This window comes from Seriola aureovittata, chromosome 14 (genome assembly GCF_021018895.1).
Source record: "Seriola aureovittata isolate HTS-2021-v1 ecotype China chromosome 14, ASM2101889v1, whole genome shotgun sequence".
NCBI lineage: Eukaryota > Metazoa > Chordata > Actinopteri > Carangiformes > Carangidae > Seriola > Seriola aureovittata.
Window position 1 is genome coordinate 1,427,858 of NC_079377.1, and position 22,538 is coordinate 1,450,395.

Here is a 22,538-nt window from a genome sequence, read left to right on the forward strand (position 1 = left end):
ATCATGAGGACACTTCTGGCTTTAATTGAAATGTCTTGATAACTACAGGATGTGTTGTCATGACGATGAATCTGAATGGCTTTGGTGACCTCCTGAGTTTTCCTCTAGTGCTATGAGGTTTTTGAGATGTTTGGACTACAGTGACATCCAGTCCCCTCAGCTTCAGCTCTACTTTGATTTTGTGCTAATTAGCAAGCATTAGCATCCTGTCTTTTTGTTAGCATGCCGATGTCAGCGGTTTGCACCAAGCACTGCTGTGCCTCAAACGGTTGATGAGAGTGAACCGGAACATTAACGTTGCAAACCAGAAGCCAAAACCAGAGGCTTAAAGAGGCTAAAAAACTGTGACCTGCGGGGGGGGGGGGGGGTCTATAGTCTATAGTTGCTTTTCGAAAAAAAAAGGGTCACAATTTTGCTCAAACAGATGGTCACTGTAGTTTTTTATTATATTTATATAAAGACACAACCAATAAAAAAATTCACATAGATAATCACTCTGTAAGTCAATATAATCACTTTCTCTCTCAGATTAGATACATTAATATATTAATATTTCACACACTCACCTGGGGGATACAAGCCCGGCTCTGACTTGGTCCTCCTGTAATGGACTTTATATAGTTGTATTGTTACCTTGGTAACCTAGCACCAAATATGAAATATAAAATAACAAAATAAAAATATAAAATGGCACAAATATGTAGCTACACTTTGCAACAAACAAACAAAGATAAAATTACTAACAATTTAATTCTTAATTACAAGATTGTGCTATTAAATATAGCAGCTATTTAAAGCTCAAATGTTACATTGACAATAAGAAAATATCTTTAATATAGTCACTCATCCTGTGTCATGTCCATATATTTGTTTGAAATATGAATGGTCGACCTGAAACAACAAAAATGATCTGATGTAACCACTTGATATATGGTGTATTATTATCACATTCACTTAACTGCCTCTCTATGTTCATTTAATTGTTGCAGATTTAGATGGTTGCCTGCTGAACTCACTCATTCCTTCTGATAGCAGCATGAAAGTATCATTATAATACACACTGACAGACATGCTCCATATTTCCTTCATTAAAGTCAGTGCAGTAGTTGAGACAGCAGTGTAAATGTCTGTGAACCATCTGGACTAATGTGTTTTCTCATATGTCCACAGATCTGGACGAGTGCCAGCTGCAGGGAGTTTGTCCCAATGGAAACTGTCTGAACACCGTGGGCAGCTACAGGTGCATGTGTAAACCTGGCTATGTCCCCGACCCCACACTCACCACGTGCATATGTAAGATCTAACATTTTAAATCAGTCTCTTTTATCTCATGACTCCTATCCTGGTTCATTATTAATCAGACTCAGAGTCACACTGGGCAGAAACACAAGTTAATGCATTACATTTGCATGCCTGTCTGTGATGTGCAGATCTGCCCATAACAGAGACTTTGATGTTTCCCGTCACAAGATGACAGAGGATATGGGAAATATAAGTGTCATCACTTCTCCCTGCAAGTGCTGCTAGGAATGCTGCTAAAACAACAGAGTGTGTGATGATATGTGTATGAATACAGTGCATGGATAAAAGCATGGTGTTGACTTTCCCACCTGAGCATGTGACGCAGGGCAGAGCCCAACATGAGGGAGAGGAGGAGGAGAGAGGAAGATCAGTCATTCTCAAACAGGACTTATCAACTGTGTTGATCGCTGCTTCCTGTTGATGGCTGTGAGTGTGTGTGTGTGTGTGTATGTGATAGTGTGATAGGTGTGAAGGGGTTGGGGGGCGTGTCTATGTATCTCATGGCTGAAAGGCGGGTGTCCGTCCATCACCACCACTGATTATTCCAAGAGTTCAGCAGGAGATTTGAAAAACTGATGGTTGTAAGCTTTTACTTCCAACAGCTGTGCAAACACAAACAAACCATGGTTTACTTTATCTTTAATCCCTCATATTCTATCATTATAGTCATATATATATGTATAGTTATGTGGCCTAATGGAGCTACAGAGGATCACATGGAAGGATTCTGTAGGCCAGGGGTCAGCAAGGTCTGAGTCTGTTCACTCCAATGAGAGAAGTGAACCTGATCACAGATTATCATCCATTTGCTTCATAGTCATTCAAATAAATATTGGATACATTTTTTACAAGTCACAGACCTTCAGAACATTGTGACAGGAGAAAATTAACTTAATTCAAGACCTGTTTCTGTCTCAGCAACAAACTCTGAGATCTCACAACACAAATCTCTCTTCTCTCTGTCAGTTCTGGTTTCGCTGCTGCAGACGTTGCTTTCCAGCCACAGACGTTTAGAGGGACCTTTATGTGCAACCATGAATTAAGAGTTAAATAAATGAAATAAAACTAGTATTTTTTTTTTTTTTTTTTTTAATATTATATAGATAGATATTATTGTTATTATTATTGAACTATTTTTGGAAGGAAACAGAGAGTATCAGACTGATATGATCTTGTATTGGGTTGATCAGATGTAAGCCATCAGATAAAAAACAAGCAGCAAAATCAAGCGTAATTCAAACTGTATAAGTGTTGCATTGTTGTCATGTTTTGAGATGAGGAAGCAATCATGACCACGCCCACTTAAGAGACACAAAGTGTATACCATTTCTTACCACGGTGCTGCTTGTAATGCGTAAATTTTTGTTATAGAGTATCTTTGATAAAAGTATAATAAGCATCTTCAGGTGGGGGGAGATTGTGAGACTGTGAGTTTGATATTATAAGATAAAAAAAATCGGATTATCAAAATAATCTATGAAAAGCCAAGTATTGTTGCTGACAAGCCAGTTTTGGCCTTCAGGCCGCCAGTTGCCAACCACTGCTGTAGGTCAAATAAATGACAGGAGTTTGATTATCATAAGAGAGCTGTGATGATCAGTAGATTTTAGGGCTGTCCCAAACGATTATTCTTTAAACGATTAATCTAGCGATTATTTTTTCGATTATTCGACTAATCTAACGATTTTTTTTAATTAACATAACAGTAATTTTATTGCAATTATTTTCCAGTTAGTCATTTAATATAACAATTTGCCCCGTCCAACATCTTGACACACTGCACCAGGGTGCTTCCTCTTTATGTGCTCGTGCATGACTGTCGTGCTAGAGTGATATGCCAGATGCACTTTGCAGAGTCTGCAGACTACCGCACTGTCGGTGTCAAGATTAAAGTATTCCCAAACTTTGAGGGACCGTGTACGAGCCTTTTTTGCCGCGTGTTGCTCCACACGCTCCGTCGTACTGCTGGTAGACGCCGCCGTGTTGTTCAAATAGATTACACAGACGCAAATAATTCTCGTAGTCAATGACTTCAATTACGTCACCGCGTTGTCCCAGTCCGTGCGCTGCGCTTGTATCCGGGTAAACCAAAGACGATGGATATAAACGGTCCCATTAGAAAGTTCCAGTTTTGTTCTATGAACATTTACCCTGTGTGGTTTTACACGACGCATTGACACTAAAATTCCACGTGGAATAATTTTTATAATCGACAACGCCGATTACGTCGGATAATCGTCCCAGCCCTAGTGGATTTATGCGATGAAGTAAATCCCCACAAATCTTTTGCTTCTTGAACTTTGACACTTGAATTTGTTTTACAATAGTAAAGCACCTCCACAGTGCTGACCTCTGACAGACTGAATTGAGGAAGCTGTCACAGCCTGTTAGCTGCACTGTCCATTCTTATTTATTTAATATAAACTGCTCCAAACAGAGTAGTCAACAGCACAGAGAGTTTTTTTTAATAAACAGTGTGACAGTTAGCTTTTGCTATCTCATAAAGCTATTGTGACTATGATTGTGGTTGGTCCCTATGTCACAAAGTACCCAGGACATGGATAAACTGCGCTATGCCACTTTCTGGTCTACCTGGACCTAAACGCCATTTTTCTATGGACCTGCTTTAATTAACTAATGCTGCACAGTCTTGTCAAGGTGGCCTCCCCCCTCTGACCCACATTATTGCCATCCTGCTTGGTGGTACATCCGGCTGATCCAGCCTGCGACTGTTTCCTCCCTCAGTACTCCCTCAGATGGCTGAACCCTAAGGTACCCTTGAAGAGTGTTACTGAGCCTCTTTAGTTTCCCAACGTTCCTGCTCATACTTTCAGATAATTGAATTTAGCAAACTTGTTCACATGAGAAACTTTGCTGATAAACCATCAGGAGACTTATAGTGGAACACTCTTTGTGTCTCTACCTTTAAGTATAAAGGTTGTTCATCAGATAAGTCTTAGATTTTGCAGAGGAAGCAGCTCTTACTGAGGCCATGGTGTCCTGCAGAAAACCTTCATCTCCCTGGCTGCATGACTTCAATAGTTACAGCTCAGCATTAATATCCCCTCACTAAGCAAGGTGGTCCCTTTACCCAGCAAGTGTACTTGAACTGGATTAGATTTTCTGACATATAATCTAACTTGTTGAATGCTTCCCTCCTGATGCCTACCATTGGAAGGTGTGGGGTGTGGGGTTTCAGACGCTGTTATGCACTCCAACAAGCTTTAAGTCTGAGGGATCTTTGAGAACTCGTCTGTGTGTCTGTTTTTCCTTCACCTAAATCATGATCTGACACTGACTCCTTCACGATGAAAAGCTTATAGTTCCCACAACATGATGCTACAACCACCGTGCTGTTCTTTGGCAAATGTGGTGCACAGCATTAAGACCAAAGAGCTTGATTCTTCATTAAACCACAGGAACATTTTCCTCTCGCAGTCCTTTAAGTGCACTTTGACTAAATTCCAGTCAGCTGTCATCTGGCTTTTTCTCTGTAGTGGCTCTATGTAGCTGCTCACTCCACAGACTGGCACAAAGCTGCAGAAACACTTTTCCTTCTGGACAGTGATTTTTTTGGTTACCTGACTGATCAGGTAAAAAGAGTCTTCTGGTTTCAGACTTTACTTTTTCAGGAATTTACTTTGCTCCTTGAAGATTCTTTATGCCTTTCCCCAGACTCTCCCTCGACACAACTCCTCTCTGGAGGTCTACGTCAAGTTTTACATCAATATGGAGACATTATATAGATATTATAGGAATGATGTGGACATATTCTAAATCACAGTGGATTCTACACATGTATGGAGGCACTGCAATGATGATCAAAGGAACCAGGAAGTATTGAAGGAACAGAACAACATTTTGGGAAATAAGATTCACTTGCTTCCTTTCCATTGTCTCTGCATAAAGTATGGACCAGGAAGAAATTAGCCTAGCTTAACATAAGGAATGGAAGAGGGTAAATAACTAGTCTGGCTCTGTCTAGAGGTCAGTACTCCTAACAACACCTCAAGGTCTGTATCCGACAACCTGCTCTACAGTCGGAGGTGCTGCACAGAAGCACTGGGTGGATGTTTACATTGTTATTCCAGAACATAACTTCTTCTAAAACCAGATTGGTCAGTCAGCTGGTTGGTTAGGTGGTTGGTCCGTTGGCTGCATGGTCAGTGAGGTTGTTGGTCAGTCAGGTGGTTGGTCAGTCAGGTGGTGGTTGGTCAGTCAGTCAGGTGGATGGTCAGTCAGGTGGGTGGTCAGTGAGGTTGTTGGTCAGTCAGGTGGTTGGTCAGTCAGGTGGTGGTTGGTCAGTCAGTCAGGTGGATGGTCAGTCAGGTGGGTGGTCAGTCAGGTGGTGGTTGGTCAGTCAGTCAGGTGGATGGTCAGTCAGGGGGTTAGTCAGTCAGGTGGTTGGTCGGTGAGGTTGCTGGTCAGTCAGGGAGTTGGTCAGTCAGGTGGTCATTGGTCAGTCAGTCAGTCAGGGGGTTGGTCAGTGAGGTGGTTGATCAGTCAGGTGGTCAGGCAGTCAGGTGGTTGGTCAGTCAGGTGGATGGTCAGTCAGTCAGGTGGTTGGTCAGTCACCACTTTAAATCCAGACTGAAATATATCAGCTGCCTCAGTTTTGATCACTGCTAATTAGCACATTAGCATTAAACTAAGATGATGAATATGGAACCTGAGCAATATCCTTGTGACCATGTTAGCTTGCTAATGTTAGCATTTACCTCAGCCAAGTATAACCTCAGAGTGCCATTACTCTGACGGTAGACTCTTGTTATACTGTTGTCTGGGTGCATATAAACACACAAAGTGGCAGTAAAAGTATTTCTGATCTTTGTACTTTGGACTAAGCTAACTGTTTGCTCCTGCCTTTAGGTTTTATGTTAAGCTAGGATAACCAATACCTGACCCCGTGTTCCTAACAAACACAGTTGTCTCATCTCACTTCTGAAAAGAAAGAGAACAAGTGTATTTTCTAAAATGTTGAATATTCCTTTACAGTTCAAGTTAGGGTGTAACAGTCTCAGTTCAGTGATGTGTCTCCCCTGTAATGTTGAATAGTTCCTCAAGTCTTTTCTAATGTGTTATATTCACTATGTTGTACTGTTCATGTATGACGACTGACTGTAGCACCATGGACACCTGCCACTGTGTGCTCGGTGTTTAGTACTGTAGTGTGAAGTGTCAGTGTGGATGTCCCCATTCAGTTGTTGTCTGTTGGCTTGCTAACCAAACTAGCTTTCTGTGCCGTCTGCTGAGCACATGCTGCTAATTCTCTCCACCTACACCACTCATGCTACATCTGATTATTTGGTGCAAAAATAGTAGTTAAATATGAATTAGTAATTGAAATGATTTACTCCATGTAACTCTGCTGCATGCCTGAATCTGAGCCAACGCTTGACTTCAGTAGTGCATGAACTGGCATGAACACATGTTGTCTGTGCTCTGTTGTGTCTTTGTGTTTTTACATATAGTCGTTTGTGCTGCCTGACGACTAAATATGTATTTTTCTTTATTCACCCTGGTGTTGTTTTAGAAGGTTCAGGTGTGTACAGGTGAGACAGTTGCTCTGGTGAAGGGGACCTCTTTATTTCTCCACTCTCTGTCCTCTCTTTCCCACATGTATGTGTCTCCTACACTGTGGTGCACCACTTCCTCCGCCTCCCCCCTCCTCCTCTCTTCGCACCTCCTGCGCTCCTCTTCAGCCAACACGCCCGCCATCCAAGAAGAGAAGGGCGCTTGCTTCCGTTTGGTCAGCTCAGGGAGGCAGTGTTTGCACCCGGTTTCTGCCCACCTGAGCAAACAGCTCTGCTGCTGCAGTGTGGGCAAAGCCTGGGGCCCTCGCTGTGACAAATGCCCCTCTCCAGGAACAGGTAAGGCCCCCTGCCATGTCAGACATTTATCTGGTCTCAGTGAGAACTAAAGCCGCCAAATACTTTCTCTCTCACTTGTGTGACGAGAGCTTCATACCAAACACTAAATCAGCAGGTTTCTACCTCAGTGATCTGAAAGAGTTGAGGTTCTGTGAACCTGCAGGACTTATTTCCTCCTTCAACAGTAGAGACATCAAGCACCACTTATCTAGTTTGTTAAGTACTGTAAGAGGTTTTAGTCATGTGAGCAGCACGGCCACCAGCAGATTTTTACTGGTCTGCTGAAACATCTCAACATCTTCCTGATGAACAGCACTTAACTTGGTGCAGACACTTTGTCAACAACGTATCATAATGACTGATGATCCATGATGAGGTTTACGTTTGTGCTTTTGATTGAAATATTTTGACAACTACTGGAAAGACAGACATTAAATTTTGTTCACACATTCACATCTCAAACAGTATTGGATGGGTTGTAATAACACTGCTCCTCTTTTTACTTTTCATCTTTTCATCTGACAAAAAAGTCAGCTCAAATTTTTAAATTGTCCAATATTTTATAACCGAACATGTGTAAAACTTCAGCTGTACTTTGTGAGCGTCTGTGTATAAAGGCCTATGGCTTGTCCCTGTCCTCATATATGACCCATAGGAACATACCATTGTCAGGCACACTAGTCATCATGGTAACAATAATACAACCCATAGGTGTGTACCTGTGGCAGGCATGCTACACGTTTGTCATGGTAACAATAATAAACACAGGTTATGTTTAGGGACAACACTACCTGGTCAGGTTCAGGAAAAGATGGCAGTGATAGTTTGTTTTAAAATAAGGTTTTTGTTGACATTAGAGAACCTTCATCGTCATGGTTACGACAATAAACGTGGTTAAGGTTGTGGAGCATGTGTGGTTAAAAGAAACAAAGTTGAACTCCCTCTATACAGGAGAACAGCGTCCTAACATGCTAAGCTACGATAGTAAACATTATACCTGCTAAACATATTTCAGTATGTTAGAGTGCTGGCGTTAGCATTAAACATGAACAACATGAAATTGTTGTTTTTATGAATGAATTTTGGTATATTTGGTATTCCATCACATGGAAAAATAATATTTTGTCATGGGATAATATTCTCATGAGTAACAATATACGCATAATCTAGACATCTGAACAATTATCTGATCAGTGTTATTTGAAAATGAATGTGAATTTGATTTAAATAATGGAGAGACACAATATACAGATGGTTACCCTCAGACTGAAGAGGAGGGTTTCACTGTAGTGTAGAGCTTTTCTCATATTGATAAAGTCAGGTGGAAGTATCCATAAAATATTGTTTCAAACCTGCTAAACGTTTAGCATGAACTAAGACACTAACCTTAAGACATGAGGATGTAACTATAACCTTTGAAACATGGAAGAATAAACCTTCCTAGCAAACAGAAACTGTGTCTGCAGCACTGTTCCCTGCAACACGTTAGTTTCATCTTTCAAAACTGTCTGAATAAAAGATAATAAAAAATACTACTCCCTCTCTTTTATTCTGACACTTTCTCTCTCTATGGGTTTAGCAGCTTGGCTGAGTAATAGCATTTAGCATTTAGCTCTTTACACATTTGCACAGTTACTTTACATGCTGTTTACACACTTAACTTTACTGCTTTCCTGTTTATCTAGATTTCCACACAGTTGTGTGATGTGTCAGTTCAGTCTGATAGTTGTTAATTTGAGCCATTTGCAGTCAGGTGCCTCCCTAGGTCACCATACATTTCAATGGATTTTAAAAAGTTTGGCTATGTCTTCTTTTAAACCTTGTGTTTAGTAACTAACGTGCTTTGTGGAGTTTCAGGTGGATTATACATGTTGGTTTAGCTGTGTTTTTATTCTTCTGTGTGGTGAACAGAACATATAGACATGAAGGTGAAACTGCTTAACTGACATGACCGACCGTAAGCATTGTCAGAGATCATCATACATTATATTCCATAACCATATTAATATAACCAGGGAGACATGTTGGGGTGTTTGAAGAGTTCATTGGTGATATAATAACTCAGCTGTACCCTGCACCTGTCTGTGAGGGAGGAGTGGACCATTGATAACCACGCCTTTTCCTTTTAGCCTTTTCTCCAGGTCCCGTATAAACTCTTGTTTAAAAACTTAGCGCTGATCAGTCGGCGTCTCTTGGGCTCTGTGGTGGAGTCAGTTGTCTCTGCAGAGGTTCTTTTCCTCCTGCACCTGTTTACGCTGCTATGTGAAGTTCTTGTTTCAGAGAGATTTTTACCTTTGTCTCTGTTTTCATTTTCACTGATTTCCTTTATTCTGATGAAAATAAGATCATCTCTGGTCAGTCTAGTTTGGAGATCCAGCAACCCTTTCCTTCAACCCCTTTTTCTCCAGCGTTCAGGCTGCAGTGTTCTTATGTAGCTGTTTTATCTGTGGACCATTTCCTTCAGCTATGAAACTTCAGAGAGAGGTGTATCTTGAATGTGTGGTTTGTCTCTCTAGAGGCTAAAATGTATCTTCAAGTCCTCCAACCTAAAATCCCCGCCCTTAGATAATACCCATAGAACAGTACCTGCTGCAGGTGTACTGGACGTTCGCCGTCATGGTTATAGTTATAAACGTGGTTTAGGTTGTGGAGCATCAAAGAAACAACACTGACTATAGGTTTCAAATGAGAGATGAACAGTATGTTTAAGTAGTCCTGTATTTTATCGATCTGTACGTCACCTGACTTCCTCCTTTTTTCTGCCATAATTACTACTAGAGGTCATCTAACAACAAAAGGTAACTATAGGTCGTAATGACATGCTTACACAGAGGAGGGATGGTGTTTCACAGTTGCACAGAACATATTGTGTCTTTGTGTGTTGATGAAAACAAGCCAAGCTTTCCATTATGAAAGAGCATGTAGTCTGGGAACAAGCTTGAGCCTGAACTCTGTGCACCACTAACACAGTCTCTCCAGATACTTCAAGTAGAAATGATTGTTTCAGATACTCCAGGTTCTGTGTGTTGCCAGTTCCCAGAGATCTGCCAGCACTAAAGTAGGTCATTATGACTGTAAGCGCTGGAGTCACTGCTCAGTTCATTCAAGTTATTGATCAGAGATTCACAGCAGTGCCATTTGGTTCAGATATTGACCCTAACTTTCCTGTATAATCAGATCATTGTTTCACTGTTTGTCCAACAGACAGGACATTGTTTCTGATGCAAATACTTCTCTGTTAGTTTCATTCTTCCCCTTCAGAATGATCCACTGTGCCAAAAAGCATTAGAGCAGCACTGAGTCGTCACTCTGAGTCAAACTGAAGCTCCCACCAACAAAGGCCTGAACCCAGCCTGAAACCTGAGTAACACATTTTATAGAGAGACTTAATCCACTTTTTTGAGTTGGTAAATTATATGTGGTCACATTACTACATTATCTATTCGTCTCTTCAGCTCTGATTTTATACTTTAATTTATAATAGAAGTTATTATTTATTTCCAGAGAAAATCCAATAATTCCATCCTCTGGACCCCCAAAACTCTGTGACAGGTTCTGGAGTATGACCTGCCCTAAGACACGCCACCCCCGAATTACAAGGCAACATCACATTTATCCCAAACCAAATAAAACTTAGCAGTGTGGATAGAAAGACTGGGCGTGCAACTGAGAGTAACAGTTGTAGACATACTAGTTCTTGAAACATGAGACCTTACAGGCTGATATAGATGTTAAAACAGGTTACATGTGTAACTGTGGTTCTGTAACCTCCAGGTGACAGTCAGATGTTATATCTGCATATTGAAATGTTTCAAAATGGCTGAGATGCATCAGTTAGACAGAGCAGAGACAGAGGAACACTGGAGCAATGATCTGACAGGGCTGTGATGGGGCTAGGCTTGGTTGATATCCAGAATTTAATATCTCGATACAGTCCAACCCAAATATTGTGATATACAATATTATTATGATGCTGCCACTAAACAGCAGTTCAAAGTTTTATTTGTCACATGCCAAGGTACAATGAACAGTAAGCAAAGCTGAGATGAGGGTTGGACTCAGAAGCAGGGCAGAATGTGCAAATTAAAATGAAGATGCATATGGTGGGAAATATCACGATATTAGATTCCAGGCACAAGCCTGGGTTGGATTTGTGGAAGGGACATGTTCAACGTCTTTAATGAACACATCACAAACCAACACCTGCAACATAGCAGAGGCTGTTCAGTGCCACCAATACTTACTGTAAAGTTTTTATACAGGAAGAACATGTCTGTCTGTAAATAAATAAGCAGTGGGTGTTCTTGTTCTTTAGAAAAGACCAGAAGAAGACATTTGAAACTAGAGCGTGACCATTTAAAACCGTGCGTTACATCACAAACAGAGAACCATCATCAGCATATGGGCTGATTTTATGTCAGGATCCCCAAGCTGTTCTTCACTGTACCTCCCCATGATGATGAGCCACACTCGGGGGTGTGCTTCGCTTGTCAAGACACTGTTTTCTGCCACAAAGTGGACTTTTGAAAACTTTAAGGAGACTGTTATAGAACTAATTAAGTGATGTGAGTTCATCTCTCCATGGGAATTGATTGTTTTATTGTATTTATTCATTGCATTCTCGATTTATATATGATTTGTTTTGTTTTTGTTTTTTCAAAAGTTATTATCTCAATGATGCCTTTATCTCATCACAGGAGTTGTGTTAAAAATGAGTTGTATATACAGGTGTAAGAGTGGACAGGTGGAGAAGAAGCAGCACTGTGATTTTGTTTATCAAGAAGTTAACTGTGGTTCAAAATGGTTGAAAGAGATGAACAGAGGTAAACCACTCAGGTTAATTCTGGAATGTGTGCACATATTCCACCAAAGGTTCTGTTTGAGTTCCTATTATGTGCAAGTCAGAATGTGTAACAAAAAATGTATAATATCAAAAAGAACGTTGTCTGTGCTTTAGATTTTCACTGATAAGCATTTGTGTTTTTCACTATCATTTAGCTAAGTTCAAAGAGATCTGTCCTGGTGGAATGGGCTACACTGTTCTACCAAATCCACCTGTCAATAAGCCAGTCACCGTTTATCAGGAGCCCTCCCACCTGCCCCCCCCCCAGCCCCTGCCGACACCTGAGCGACCAGTGGAGGCCTTTGGGAAACCAGAGGAGATCATACCAGGTGAGCCTCTACTTGTAACATTACCAGTACATATTCCACCTGATTAGCTTGACTTCACGTGTTTAACATGGTGAAAACTGTTGCTTAGCACCAGGTAGATGTTTAGACTATAGGTTAATAAGTTCACATGACCTATAACTTTGGTACAGTTTAATAAACTTGTCCCTCGGCTGTGATGGATACAAGGTCAGTCCAACAGCCTGAGTAACCTCTTCCAGCTTGTCCTGGGTATCCCTGGGAACTCCAGTGTCTCTTTCAGGCCCAGAACATTTGCGTCTACTGGGTCGTCTCAGTGCAGAGGATTGAATCACAGCAGCGGATACTCCTCTGTCTTTTTTCTTCACGACTCCACATAGCAGACATATTCTCATCAGGGCTTGGTCTTTTGGTCTTCAAACCAAACCCTACATTAGATCTTCTTCACAGCGTTTGAAAGGTTAAAGTTAAATATCCTGTGAGGCCAGCTCATGATGAATCCTCCTCATTAAGCTGCCAGCAGGAGGATTGTTGAGGTTTGACTAGTTTACAGTGAACTGCAGTAATCCAGTATTGAGGAAAGTGGTGCAAAGCAGTCTGTCAATATCAGCTGAGCCACAGCTACAGCTGACCTTAGAGTTAAAAAGATGATGCTCCTGCCACTCAGTGAAGACAAGCATTAGTTTCATTGTTGATAACCTTAGTTATTAATCAGTTAATAGTCTATAAAATAACAGAACTAGCTTTGTTTTCATATAACTTTCTCTGTCCGACCTTCAGAACCTACAGATAAAGTGTTTGTCCTCCAGTGATGTATTGATTGATTAATTGATTAATTAGTCAACTATGTCAGGGTTTGAAGGTAACTGGATACAAACACAGACAACACAAAGAGGTGGGTGCACAGAGGGAGCTTTAGTAACCATGAAAAGTCCAAAAACCAAGAAAGGTGATGAAATCTAAATCAAGGTAATCCAGACCAAGATAATCTAAATCAAAGTAATGCTAAACAGGAAATAAAGAAGTGCAAACATAAAGTCGTTACAGGGGCAGACCATGACAAACTACCTGTAGTGGCCCTGCAGCAGTGGGTGGAGTCAGGCTGGCGTTCCTGTTTGTCCAGCCTCATGTGATCATGAGATTAACATGTGATTCATGTTCATCACTGTGAGGCTGCATTAACTTCAACCTGCTTCAGAAAGGGGCAGAAAGCTACAGTGTAATTCTGCTGATCACAGAATTTAGCATTAGATATTAAGACATCATCATCTCTCCTCAGCTGTGTCATCTGCCAAACTGTGAAGTGACTGAACTGTCGAAGAAATCTGTTTTTGAACAATTGCATTGAGCCAGTGCAAGAGGGGACGTGTTTGATGTTTTCTGTGTGGTCTTTATTTATCACAGCGTCAGTATCCCAGTTAAAAACGAACACCAGTCTCACTTCTGTAAATCACAGCTCTGAAGGCAACAGTAGAGATCCTGATGTTTGGTGCTCCATCATGTGATCAAGACCCAGATCTTAAAGAAACATCCGTCTGGTGAGATTTGTTTGTAGAGGACAAGGATTAAAGTGCTTTGGCTCACTTCACATTCCCTTCAAACAGCCCAGCCCACAGCCCTTCAAAAGCGGGGGGGTGGGGGGGGGGGGACCTGGTTAAGGGAGGGAGAGGAGCTTCACCCTCTCCTCTTATTATTCAGTACATGCTTGGCAGACATCAAGGGAAGGAGAACTCTTGCAGCATCTTAGCCAAAGCCAGACAGAGTGAGTCCAAATGACTGCTGAGCTTCTCTGGAGCAGAGGAGAGCAGAGTTTTCCAGGCCTGAAAAACACAATCTGACAGAAATCCACCACCCAGACCCTGCGTAGATTAGTGTCTGGATAAAGGCAGAATGTAATGTGGCGCCTGGCGGCCGCACAGACTGGCACTGAGGCCCGGCAGAGAGCTGTTCAGGGTGGGAGGAAGAGGAGGATTTTTTTTTTTTTTTTTATAAATCCTCGATGTTGATGTATACTTAATGTTTATGACCTTTTCACAACATGGAAACATTGGCCTGTGAGCGATTACAGGGCATTTAGCAAGAGGTATTAATGCAATAAAGGTGTTTCACATGGCTGAGATTAATTACATATGAGCATGTCTTTGTGTTTAATCCACTGATCATGGAGGGCGTGGCTTCTTTGTGATTACAGAATCATTATTTTATGATTTTGCAAGATGTCTCCTGAGCTGTTGTGACTCAGATATGTTAGTGAGCCAGCGACTGTACTGGCTGACATGTTCATTACGAGGAGCACAGGCAGTGAAGTTTATTATTACTGTTCTGCTTCCTCCAGCACTCACCAGAGCACCAAGTCTGTGGTTGAAATAAATGCACTGTTTCCACAGTTTAACTAATGTTTGCTGCAAACTGCTGCGTCCAGATGTTTCAGGAAGAGACCCTTCATAAAATGAATCTATATATTCATGAGACATTTTTACAAAAGAACCAGTGGAGCTGGGCTGAGAACCAGAGACAAACAAAACATGTTTGTTCTGGTTCAGTATAATTGAAGCGAATTGAAGGACATTGAAAATAGACAATAGAAAGACAGTAGATGATGAAATATGTAAATGAAAATAAAAACAGAAACCAGTAAAAATTGTGAAATATGAGAGAATTGATTAAAAGCCAAGTTAAATAAATAGGTTTTCAGCTGTTGATTAAATTGTTTCTTAAAACATTAAAGGTCTATATAGTATAAAGGTAGATGTCCATGTGTAGTGTGATTATAGATCAGGTCTAGCTTCTATATTAATACTGTGAAAGTATCAAAGTGTTCAGTCCACAGAGAAATGCACACAGCCTGTATTAAAAACTGAGTCTTAAAACCAGCCGCCAGGACTTCTGGAACTTTGTGATGTCACAACAAAGCAGTCACAAGCCCCGCCCACCTGGACCCACCATCCAGCCTTGCAGGATTTGGTTTCTCTGAGTATTTACCTGAAATCTGCTGTATTTACATTGAATCACTCAGTCAGCCAATCAGAAGAGGGGCTCAGAGCCTCCTCTGATTGGCTCACTGACCTGTTGTTACTAGAGCTCCAGGGAGAAGCCAGAGAAAGGAGATGTAAAACTATGCTGAGGTGGTTTTGGTTCTTCGAACCAAAAATATAACTTCTAATGGATCAACACTTCGAGTAAAACACAAGAGAAGAGGAAAATCTGGGACGTACTTGTCATGACCAGTTCATTCAAGCTCTGATGTCCAGTGTCATGTCACAAACCTCCACTTTTGTTTCTGTGTTTCCTTTGGTCAGTAGCAACAGCTGCACCAGATCAGGTAGGTTGGTGCTTAAAAGAGCTAAACTGCAGCAGCATGCTCACACTGAGGGGCTGCACAATCACCTTTGCATGAAGTCAGCAACATTGCTGCATGACTGCGGCTGGTCAGCGCAGATCAGTGAGTCACTGTGTACACCTTTTAATGTGTGTATGTACACGTAAGTACCAAAAACAGACCTAGACCGAAAACCTGGACTGTGGTCCAAACTGGACCGGGACAGGCGGTCTTTGCTTCCTGGCTTGCTCGCTGAGCTGTTCGCTCTTGCTCTGTTATTAAACTTCAGTCAGTTGCCATGCAAGCTAAATGCTAATCTGCTTCCCAGCACAACATCTGTGTTGCATGTCAGATGCAGTTTGCAAAGCTTCAATGATCACTGTTGGACTGAAACATACGGTGCTGTGTTGACCCTTTGCTGTTGCTGTGTGTCTTGTCATTGAAGGAGCTGCTAGTTCCTGTGTTTAATAATAGGCCAGTAGTTGAACCTATCCTGCCCCAGCTGTCTCCGGGGGTGTCCACTGTCAAGATGGAGGCAGCCTACCCAGGTGTCTGTTTCTCTACCCTTTATACTCTGTGCTACAGTGGCCAGTGTAGGACATCTCAGAGTGTCAGTATCTGCTGTAAATGGGTTCAGTTATATATGGTGGCCCTGCAACATACTGCAACGTAAGAAAACACATACAAACAGACAAAAGACCAACACATTCAGAAAACATCTTGAAAACAGTTTGACAACACGTGCTGCAAATACTCAAAAGTGATGAACCTGGCTAAGACGCACTTGCATGGATATATCATAAAACATCATGTGCACTTGTTCAATGTTTTTAACTTCAAAAGTCACAAATGGTTGAACAAGTGCGTCCCAGCCAGGTTCATCACTTAGTGTCTCCCCTGGAAACACTTCTGTTGTGTTGTCAGTATTTGCAGCTCATGAGTTGTCAAATGAATGTTTTCTGTAGTTCTTTGTGTTTTGTCTGTTTGAATGTGTTTTCTTAAGATGCAGTGTGCTGAGCTCTCAGGGCCACAGGAGTTACAGTTTGTCAGGTAGAGGTGTACTGTGATGCTAATGTTAGAATGCTGAAATAATTGAAGCAAATGTGTTGGTAAAACAAACGTGCTAATGTTAAGCTGAGGGACAGCTCACACTGCAGAGTCTGATGACCTCAGTAGTAGTAGAAGAAGAAGTTATTAATATATTCATTCACTGATTTCTTTACTTTTTGTACCACGTTCTTCTTCCAGTGTTTTATCATTTTAAGCCACAAATAAATCTTAAGTCTTAACCTCAAACAGGCCACAGGACAAGCAAGAACATCCTCACAGTGATGGCTTTGAACAGAACATACGACCATAGAGAGACACATACACAAACATAAGTACACTATCAGTGTAAAATTCAAGTTGTACTGCAGAAAACTTGAGGTAGTGCAAAGGTAACAGCATGATAATGTGCATGAGTGTAAGTTCAGTGTAAATTTCACAGATGCAGTTAAATGTATAGAACTTTATTTCAAGAATAAGGCCATAATTCAAGAGAAAAAAGTCATAAGATAATGAGAAAAAAAGTTGTAACTTGTGGTTGTGTGTTATTTTAGAGAGGAAATATCAGAAGCTTTAAAATAAGGAATGTGGAGCATCCTGTGCAGTTCTACTTTAGGTTTCACTAATAAGGAGATACTTCATCTTTTGGCTCATCATCATCATCATCGTCATCATCATCATCAGGACATTGAAGAGATTGTGAGGAAACTGAGTCTGTTCTATTGTTAGACAGACAAACAGCAGCTGCCACTGACTGTCCTTTATCCTGTTTGATTGGTTGTAATATTCACAAAAATTATTTTTCTCTTGAAGTTTTACGTTTTTAATTCTTATAATATTATGACTTTATTCTTGAAATTTCAGGCTCAATGTGGCCCTAATACTCCATCATAGTGATCTAGAACATCTGGAGCTCAGTTTTGGAAGAAGAACCATTGATTAATGGTGGATTTGAGTCAGAGGAGAAAAGCTGGGGGTATATTTCCTGTTAGTGTTCTTTGGGTCCTTTGCAGCCGCCTCCCCTCACTGGTATCACTGAGATGGGGACCAATGATGTTCTGGGTGGTTTCAGTCACGCTGCAGAGCCATGTTGCTCTTCTGTAACAGTTTACAAGAACTGCCGCTGTTGACATCAGCTGTATCCAGGATGGATGTGGTTGATGTCCTGTGAGGCTGATTCCCCGGGAACCTCAAACTGTCCGCCTGCTCCAGCTCGGGATTCTTACTCTCCTCTCGTCGTTTATAATCCAGCTGATGACGGTGGTGTCACCCACAAACTTCACACCAGAGTTCTCTCCATGTCAGATGTTCAAAGGGAACAAGTGGGGCTGGGTACACAGCCCTGAGCTGCTCTGTTGTTCAGCATGTCCAGCTGCAGTGTGTGGTTCTTCTCATGCAGAGCTTAGCAGTAGATATGGCACGTATGAATTGATTGATTGCAAGCTAACTTTGGTTTTCTGGTAGGAGGGGCCTCCAGTATAAAACCAGGGTAAAGACAGTCCTGCAGCTGGGGCCCTTGAAGGCAGCAGCTGTTGGAGCGCTATAGACAGGGGCCTAGTGTTGGTCATTTTTTGTGTTACCTAATGATAATTTGTAAAAAGTTTTGTACTTTTTTGCACTACTGAACTTTGCAGCTGACTGGTGACCACAATAAAAAGCACCAGGTGAAGATTTTGAAGTCCGAGCCTCCTTCCACCACTGGGCCAAATCTTACTTTTGATCTTTGCATAGTTGCTTTCCATGCTGCAAGTCAGCTGTGTGTTTGCCCAACACTTGGATACAGAGCAACATACCTCAGCAGTTACCTGTCTGATTACCACAACATGTGGTGTTGATGTTCAAGGTCCTCTGAGAATGGTGTGGATTGGTTTGCTGACCTTTGACCTTTCAGCTGGCACAGTCAGGTAGAAAAAGATCAGAAACTGGCATCATCAGTCAGCCGGAAAAAAACAAGCTGTGGTTTAATACACTTATTTAGAGACAATCTCTTTGTATGTGGGTGAAGAGTTAAACATGATTGGTGTTTTCTGTCATAACCGGCACACAGTAAATCTTGAGATAGGTTGGACCAGGAAGGATCCAATGTGGCCCAGGACTTTGAAACGGGACAGTCTAGTTGCACCGCTGTAACGCAGTTGGTCTTCAAATGCAGCATCTGAATTGGGACACAGCTATAGACAGCTGCATTTCTTTGTGTTTTTAGAATACCATCTATCTCCACATACTGGCTGTTGAGCTCTAGGTTCTTCCTCTCTGTAATGAATGTACACCACCTCCTCTGGATGAACATGAATGCAGAGGAGGGTAAGAGCAGACCTGTTGACCAGTCACTGGTTTTGGAGAGTAGCGTAAACTGCAGTGCAGATACAGACTACACCTGTCCTGATGTCAAAAAGGAGTGATTGTATAAGCAGCTCCTCTGTTGGAGCAGAGTGGTCGCCAGTTTAATGACCTTTGTACTTTAATGTGTGAGTGAGAGAGTTTCTGCACAAACATGAGATTGAGAGAAAGTGAATAATCATATCTTATATAATAAGGCGCTGAGCTGTTTCTGTTTCAATAATACAGCGTGGTCTGCTAAAGATGTAGTGATGAAGAGGTAATCTGTAATCAATGTTGTGTTTGATCAAATGAATGATAAAGTGTGTGTTGACACTGAATGTCTGTTACTGTGTGTTTTGCTCTGGTAGAGGTTGTTGAGAGGAGCTCTCCACCTGCACCAGTGGAGATCCTCCCATCCAACGCCGGCCAGGACATCGCCCCCACCCAGGCAACCGGTAAAAGTCTTTATTTTCTTTTTTTTTTAATGTTGTTTTGTCCTCTTCCTGTCTGTCTGGATGAAGTAACAGCAGCTTTTTTATAAATCTAAGTATGTGCAAAGGTTCTTTGTCACTCTAGCTTCTAACTAGTGATTTATTTAAGGAAGTTCCACCATTAAAACTGAAGAACTCTCACACCTTGTAAAGCGATCACCTTGCGATCATGCTAAGCTAGCTGACGTCATCTAGTAAGTTTAGTTAGTATTTTGTATTATTAGCATTGTGTCTTGTAATTTGAGGTATGTCAGTGTTTTTGTAAACTTTGGGAAACATTGCAGATGTGGGTGGGACAATCTGATGTCCCACCCATAATGTAACTTCCTGTTTCCTGATGCCTATACTAGCTAGCTAACTGGGCTATACTAGTGTGAGAAAAATGATGGGTCCATTTTGTGATTTAATCCAGAGGAAGTGGTTTGTACAACAGTTCACACACTGTGGTACCAGGGATAAGAGTAAATGGTGTAAATGTACAGATCTAAAACAGCTGCAATGCTCCGCTCTCTCTCCAGACTCCAAACAGGTTTACGGTTTATGTGATTACCTTCTCCCTCCCTGCAGTCAGCTGTTTGAGGCCACTCTCTGGTTCATGCGGTGAACTAGTGGTATTTCACATCAAGCAGTTCACTCGTGGTACATTAGTGAGACCCGTTTTTAGTTTTTAAACTGCTGCTGCATTTATCCTCTCTCTCTTTCTCTCTCTCTCTCTCTCTCTCTCTCTCTCTCTCCAGATATTGATGAGTGTCAGATCATCCCTTATATCTGCGGCCAGCAGGGCATCTGCTACAACACAGCTTACAGCTTCATCTGCCAATGTCAAAAGGGATACTCCATGTCTGATGACCATGGCACCTGTGTAGGTGAGGAGTCCAGTGGTCAAAGTGTGTCATTGAGGTCAAAGGTCATCTTCTGCATGTCTATGTCAGCAGGTTGGCCTCACTTTGTGTCAGGAACCAGACCTTACTGTCGACACTGATGAAGACATGCACTCATGATGGAGCTGTGTAACTTTATGCTGGAAGGCAACAGGAAGAGCGTACTGGCCTAAACTGGGTTTGAGCGGGACTGAGTGTCGTGAGTGGAAACCTGTCTGTGTGACATTGGAATGAATAGGGTGCCATGTTGGAACGTGGTCTCCAGATCTTTTCACACATCCAACATAATTAAACTAATAACACCATTAAAACAAAGGCCTTCATTTACGTCTTTCTCCGCCTTTTATGTTCATGCATGTTCCTTATTACACACACCTGGGCACATGAGCAGGCACAGTCACATGTTGAGTCACAGCATTGTTGAGTCGTGAACTCATGTTGACCCGTGTCGTGCTCTCGTTGTTTGTCCAGATGTAGATGAGTGTGTGAAGACTCCATCTTTGTGCTCTGGTGGTGAGTGCCAGAACACAGAGGGCAGCTTCCTGTGTGTGTGTCCCAGGGGATTCCTGGTCGATGAGGAGGGGACCAGCTGTGTTGGTAATTATTAAACACACACACACTTTCTTATATATACACACACACACACACCTGACTATGACACACTTGTTGTTCAATGCTTTGAGACTTTTGAAGTTAAAAACAGCCTGGTGCGTCACTTTTTAGTGTCCCCTGGAAACACTTCTGTGGTGCTGTGAGTATCTGCAGCTCATGTGTTGTCAAACTGATGAAGAATGTTTTCTGAAGTTGTTTGTGTTTAATCTGTTGAGCTCTCAGGGACGCTGTAGTGGAGATTCGGAACCTTTTCCGGGCTGTTTGTGGATGTAGGGACATAAACACGTAGAGGCACACACAGAACAGAAAGCATTAGGACACTGTTTCTTCTGGTCACTCGGTCAAACATTTGGACAAACAGTTTCTGCACGCTAAGTGCTCACTAATAGAGTCATAAGTCTGAGGAATGTTGGACGACACCAGCGACCACACTGTTACCAGCATGTGCACCACCCTCCACCCTGCTTCACTCCCTTATTGGGATATAAATATGAGGCACTCTGTCATTACGTGGTTTCCTGCTTTTCCCACCCACCAAAATGATACTGAATTAGGGCTGTGAGGGCAAACAGGCCTGATGGTTATTTCCCCAGAGCTGCAGTAAAAACCTCCTCCCCTCAGCTGTGGAGGATGAGGGATCAGATTATGACTCTCTCAGAGGTTTATTTGCAACCAAGGTATCTATTAATAAGACAAATACAAAAACAGGCTGAGGAGCAGGAGTTTTTAGACAGTGCTAAAAATGAGTTATTACACTGTGGTGTAAAGTCGACCAGATGTTCCTCCCGTACATCTCTGACTGCGGAACCTGTCTCTGCTGCTGTTATTAGATACAGTGTGAAAGGCTCTGTCCAGGCAGAGCTTCAGGGTTACAGCTGGAGATAAAACAGATTCACTGCAGTTATGAAGAAAACTCAGACACACTGATCTCAAATCACCACCGACCATGAACACACAGACCATCCCTCCCAACATTTACCCGACATTCAGAATCAATGTACTGATCTGTGTGACCACAAACCAGGTCCATGAGCTGTGATGTGCATCATGAACACCTGTCTGTGTGTTTGTGTGTGATCATATTGTTTTTCTAATATCTTTTCAGATATTGATGAATGTGTGAACAGCACTGTGTGTCCTTCTGGCATCTGCTTCAACGTGCCGGGGAGTTACGACTGTGGCTCCTGTCCTGATGGCTTCATGGCACAGGGAGGCCAGTGTGTAGGTAGGTCTGACACTGTGTGTGTGTGTGTGTGTGTGTGTATGTGTGTGTGTGTGTGTGTGTGTGTGTGTGTGTGTGTGTGTGTATGTGTGTGTGTGTGTGTGTGTGTGTGTGTGTTTGTGTGTAATGTGGCTTCAGAGAGGATTCAGACTCCTTCACTTTATTATGTTGTAGAATGAATTCAGCAGCAGTTCCAGCTTCAGTCTCAAGCTCAGTCTTCCTGACAGATCCTCTCAGACGCAGACTGGACAGGAAGTGTCTGTGAACTGTCCTCTTCAGGTCTCTCCACAGATGGTCTATGGGGTTCAGGTCTGGACTGGTCCT

General features: G+C 42.0%; 1 protein-coding gene across 4 annotated transcripts in view; it reads left to right on the top strand.

The window, feature by feature from the left end:
* ltbp1 (latent transforming growth factor beta binding protein 1) overlaps window positions 1-22,538 on the top strand; it is a 126,236-nt gene that overhangs the window by 81,314 nt on the left and 22,384 nt on the right. The window contains exons 10-18 of one of the 4 annotated variants that reach the window (XM_056395071.1): window positions 1,171-1,293; window positions 7,005-7,172; window positions 12,171-12,344; window positions 15,620-15,642; window positions 16,085-16,187; window positions 19,377-19,463; window positions 20,237-20,365; window positions 20,852-20,977; window positions 22,098-22,217. In XM_056395071.1, the coding sequence (XP_056251046.1) occupies window positions 1,171-1,293; window positions 7,005-7,172; window positions 12,171-12,344; window positions 15,620-15,642; window positions 16,085-16,187; window positions 19,377-19,463; window positions 20,237-20,365; window positions 20,852-20,977; window positions 22,098-22,217 (1,053 nt within the window). The remainder of the gene's footprint in view (window positions 1-1,170; window positions 1,294-7,004; window positions 7,173-12,170; window positions 12,345-15,619; window positions 15,643-16,084; window positions 16,188-19,376; window positions 19,464-20,236; window positions 20,366-20,851; window positions 20,978-22,097; window positions 22,218-22,538) is intronic. The other 3 variants (XM_056395072.1, XM_056395074.1, XM_056395073.1) reach the window with 3 other exon arrangements.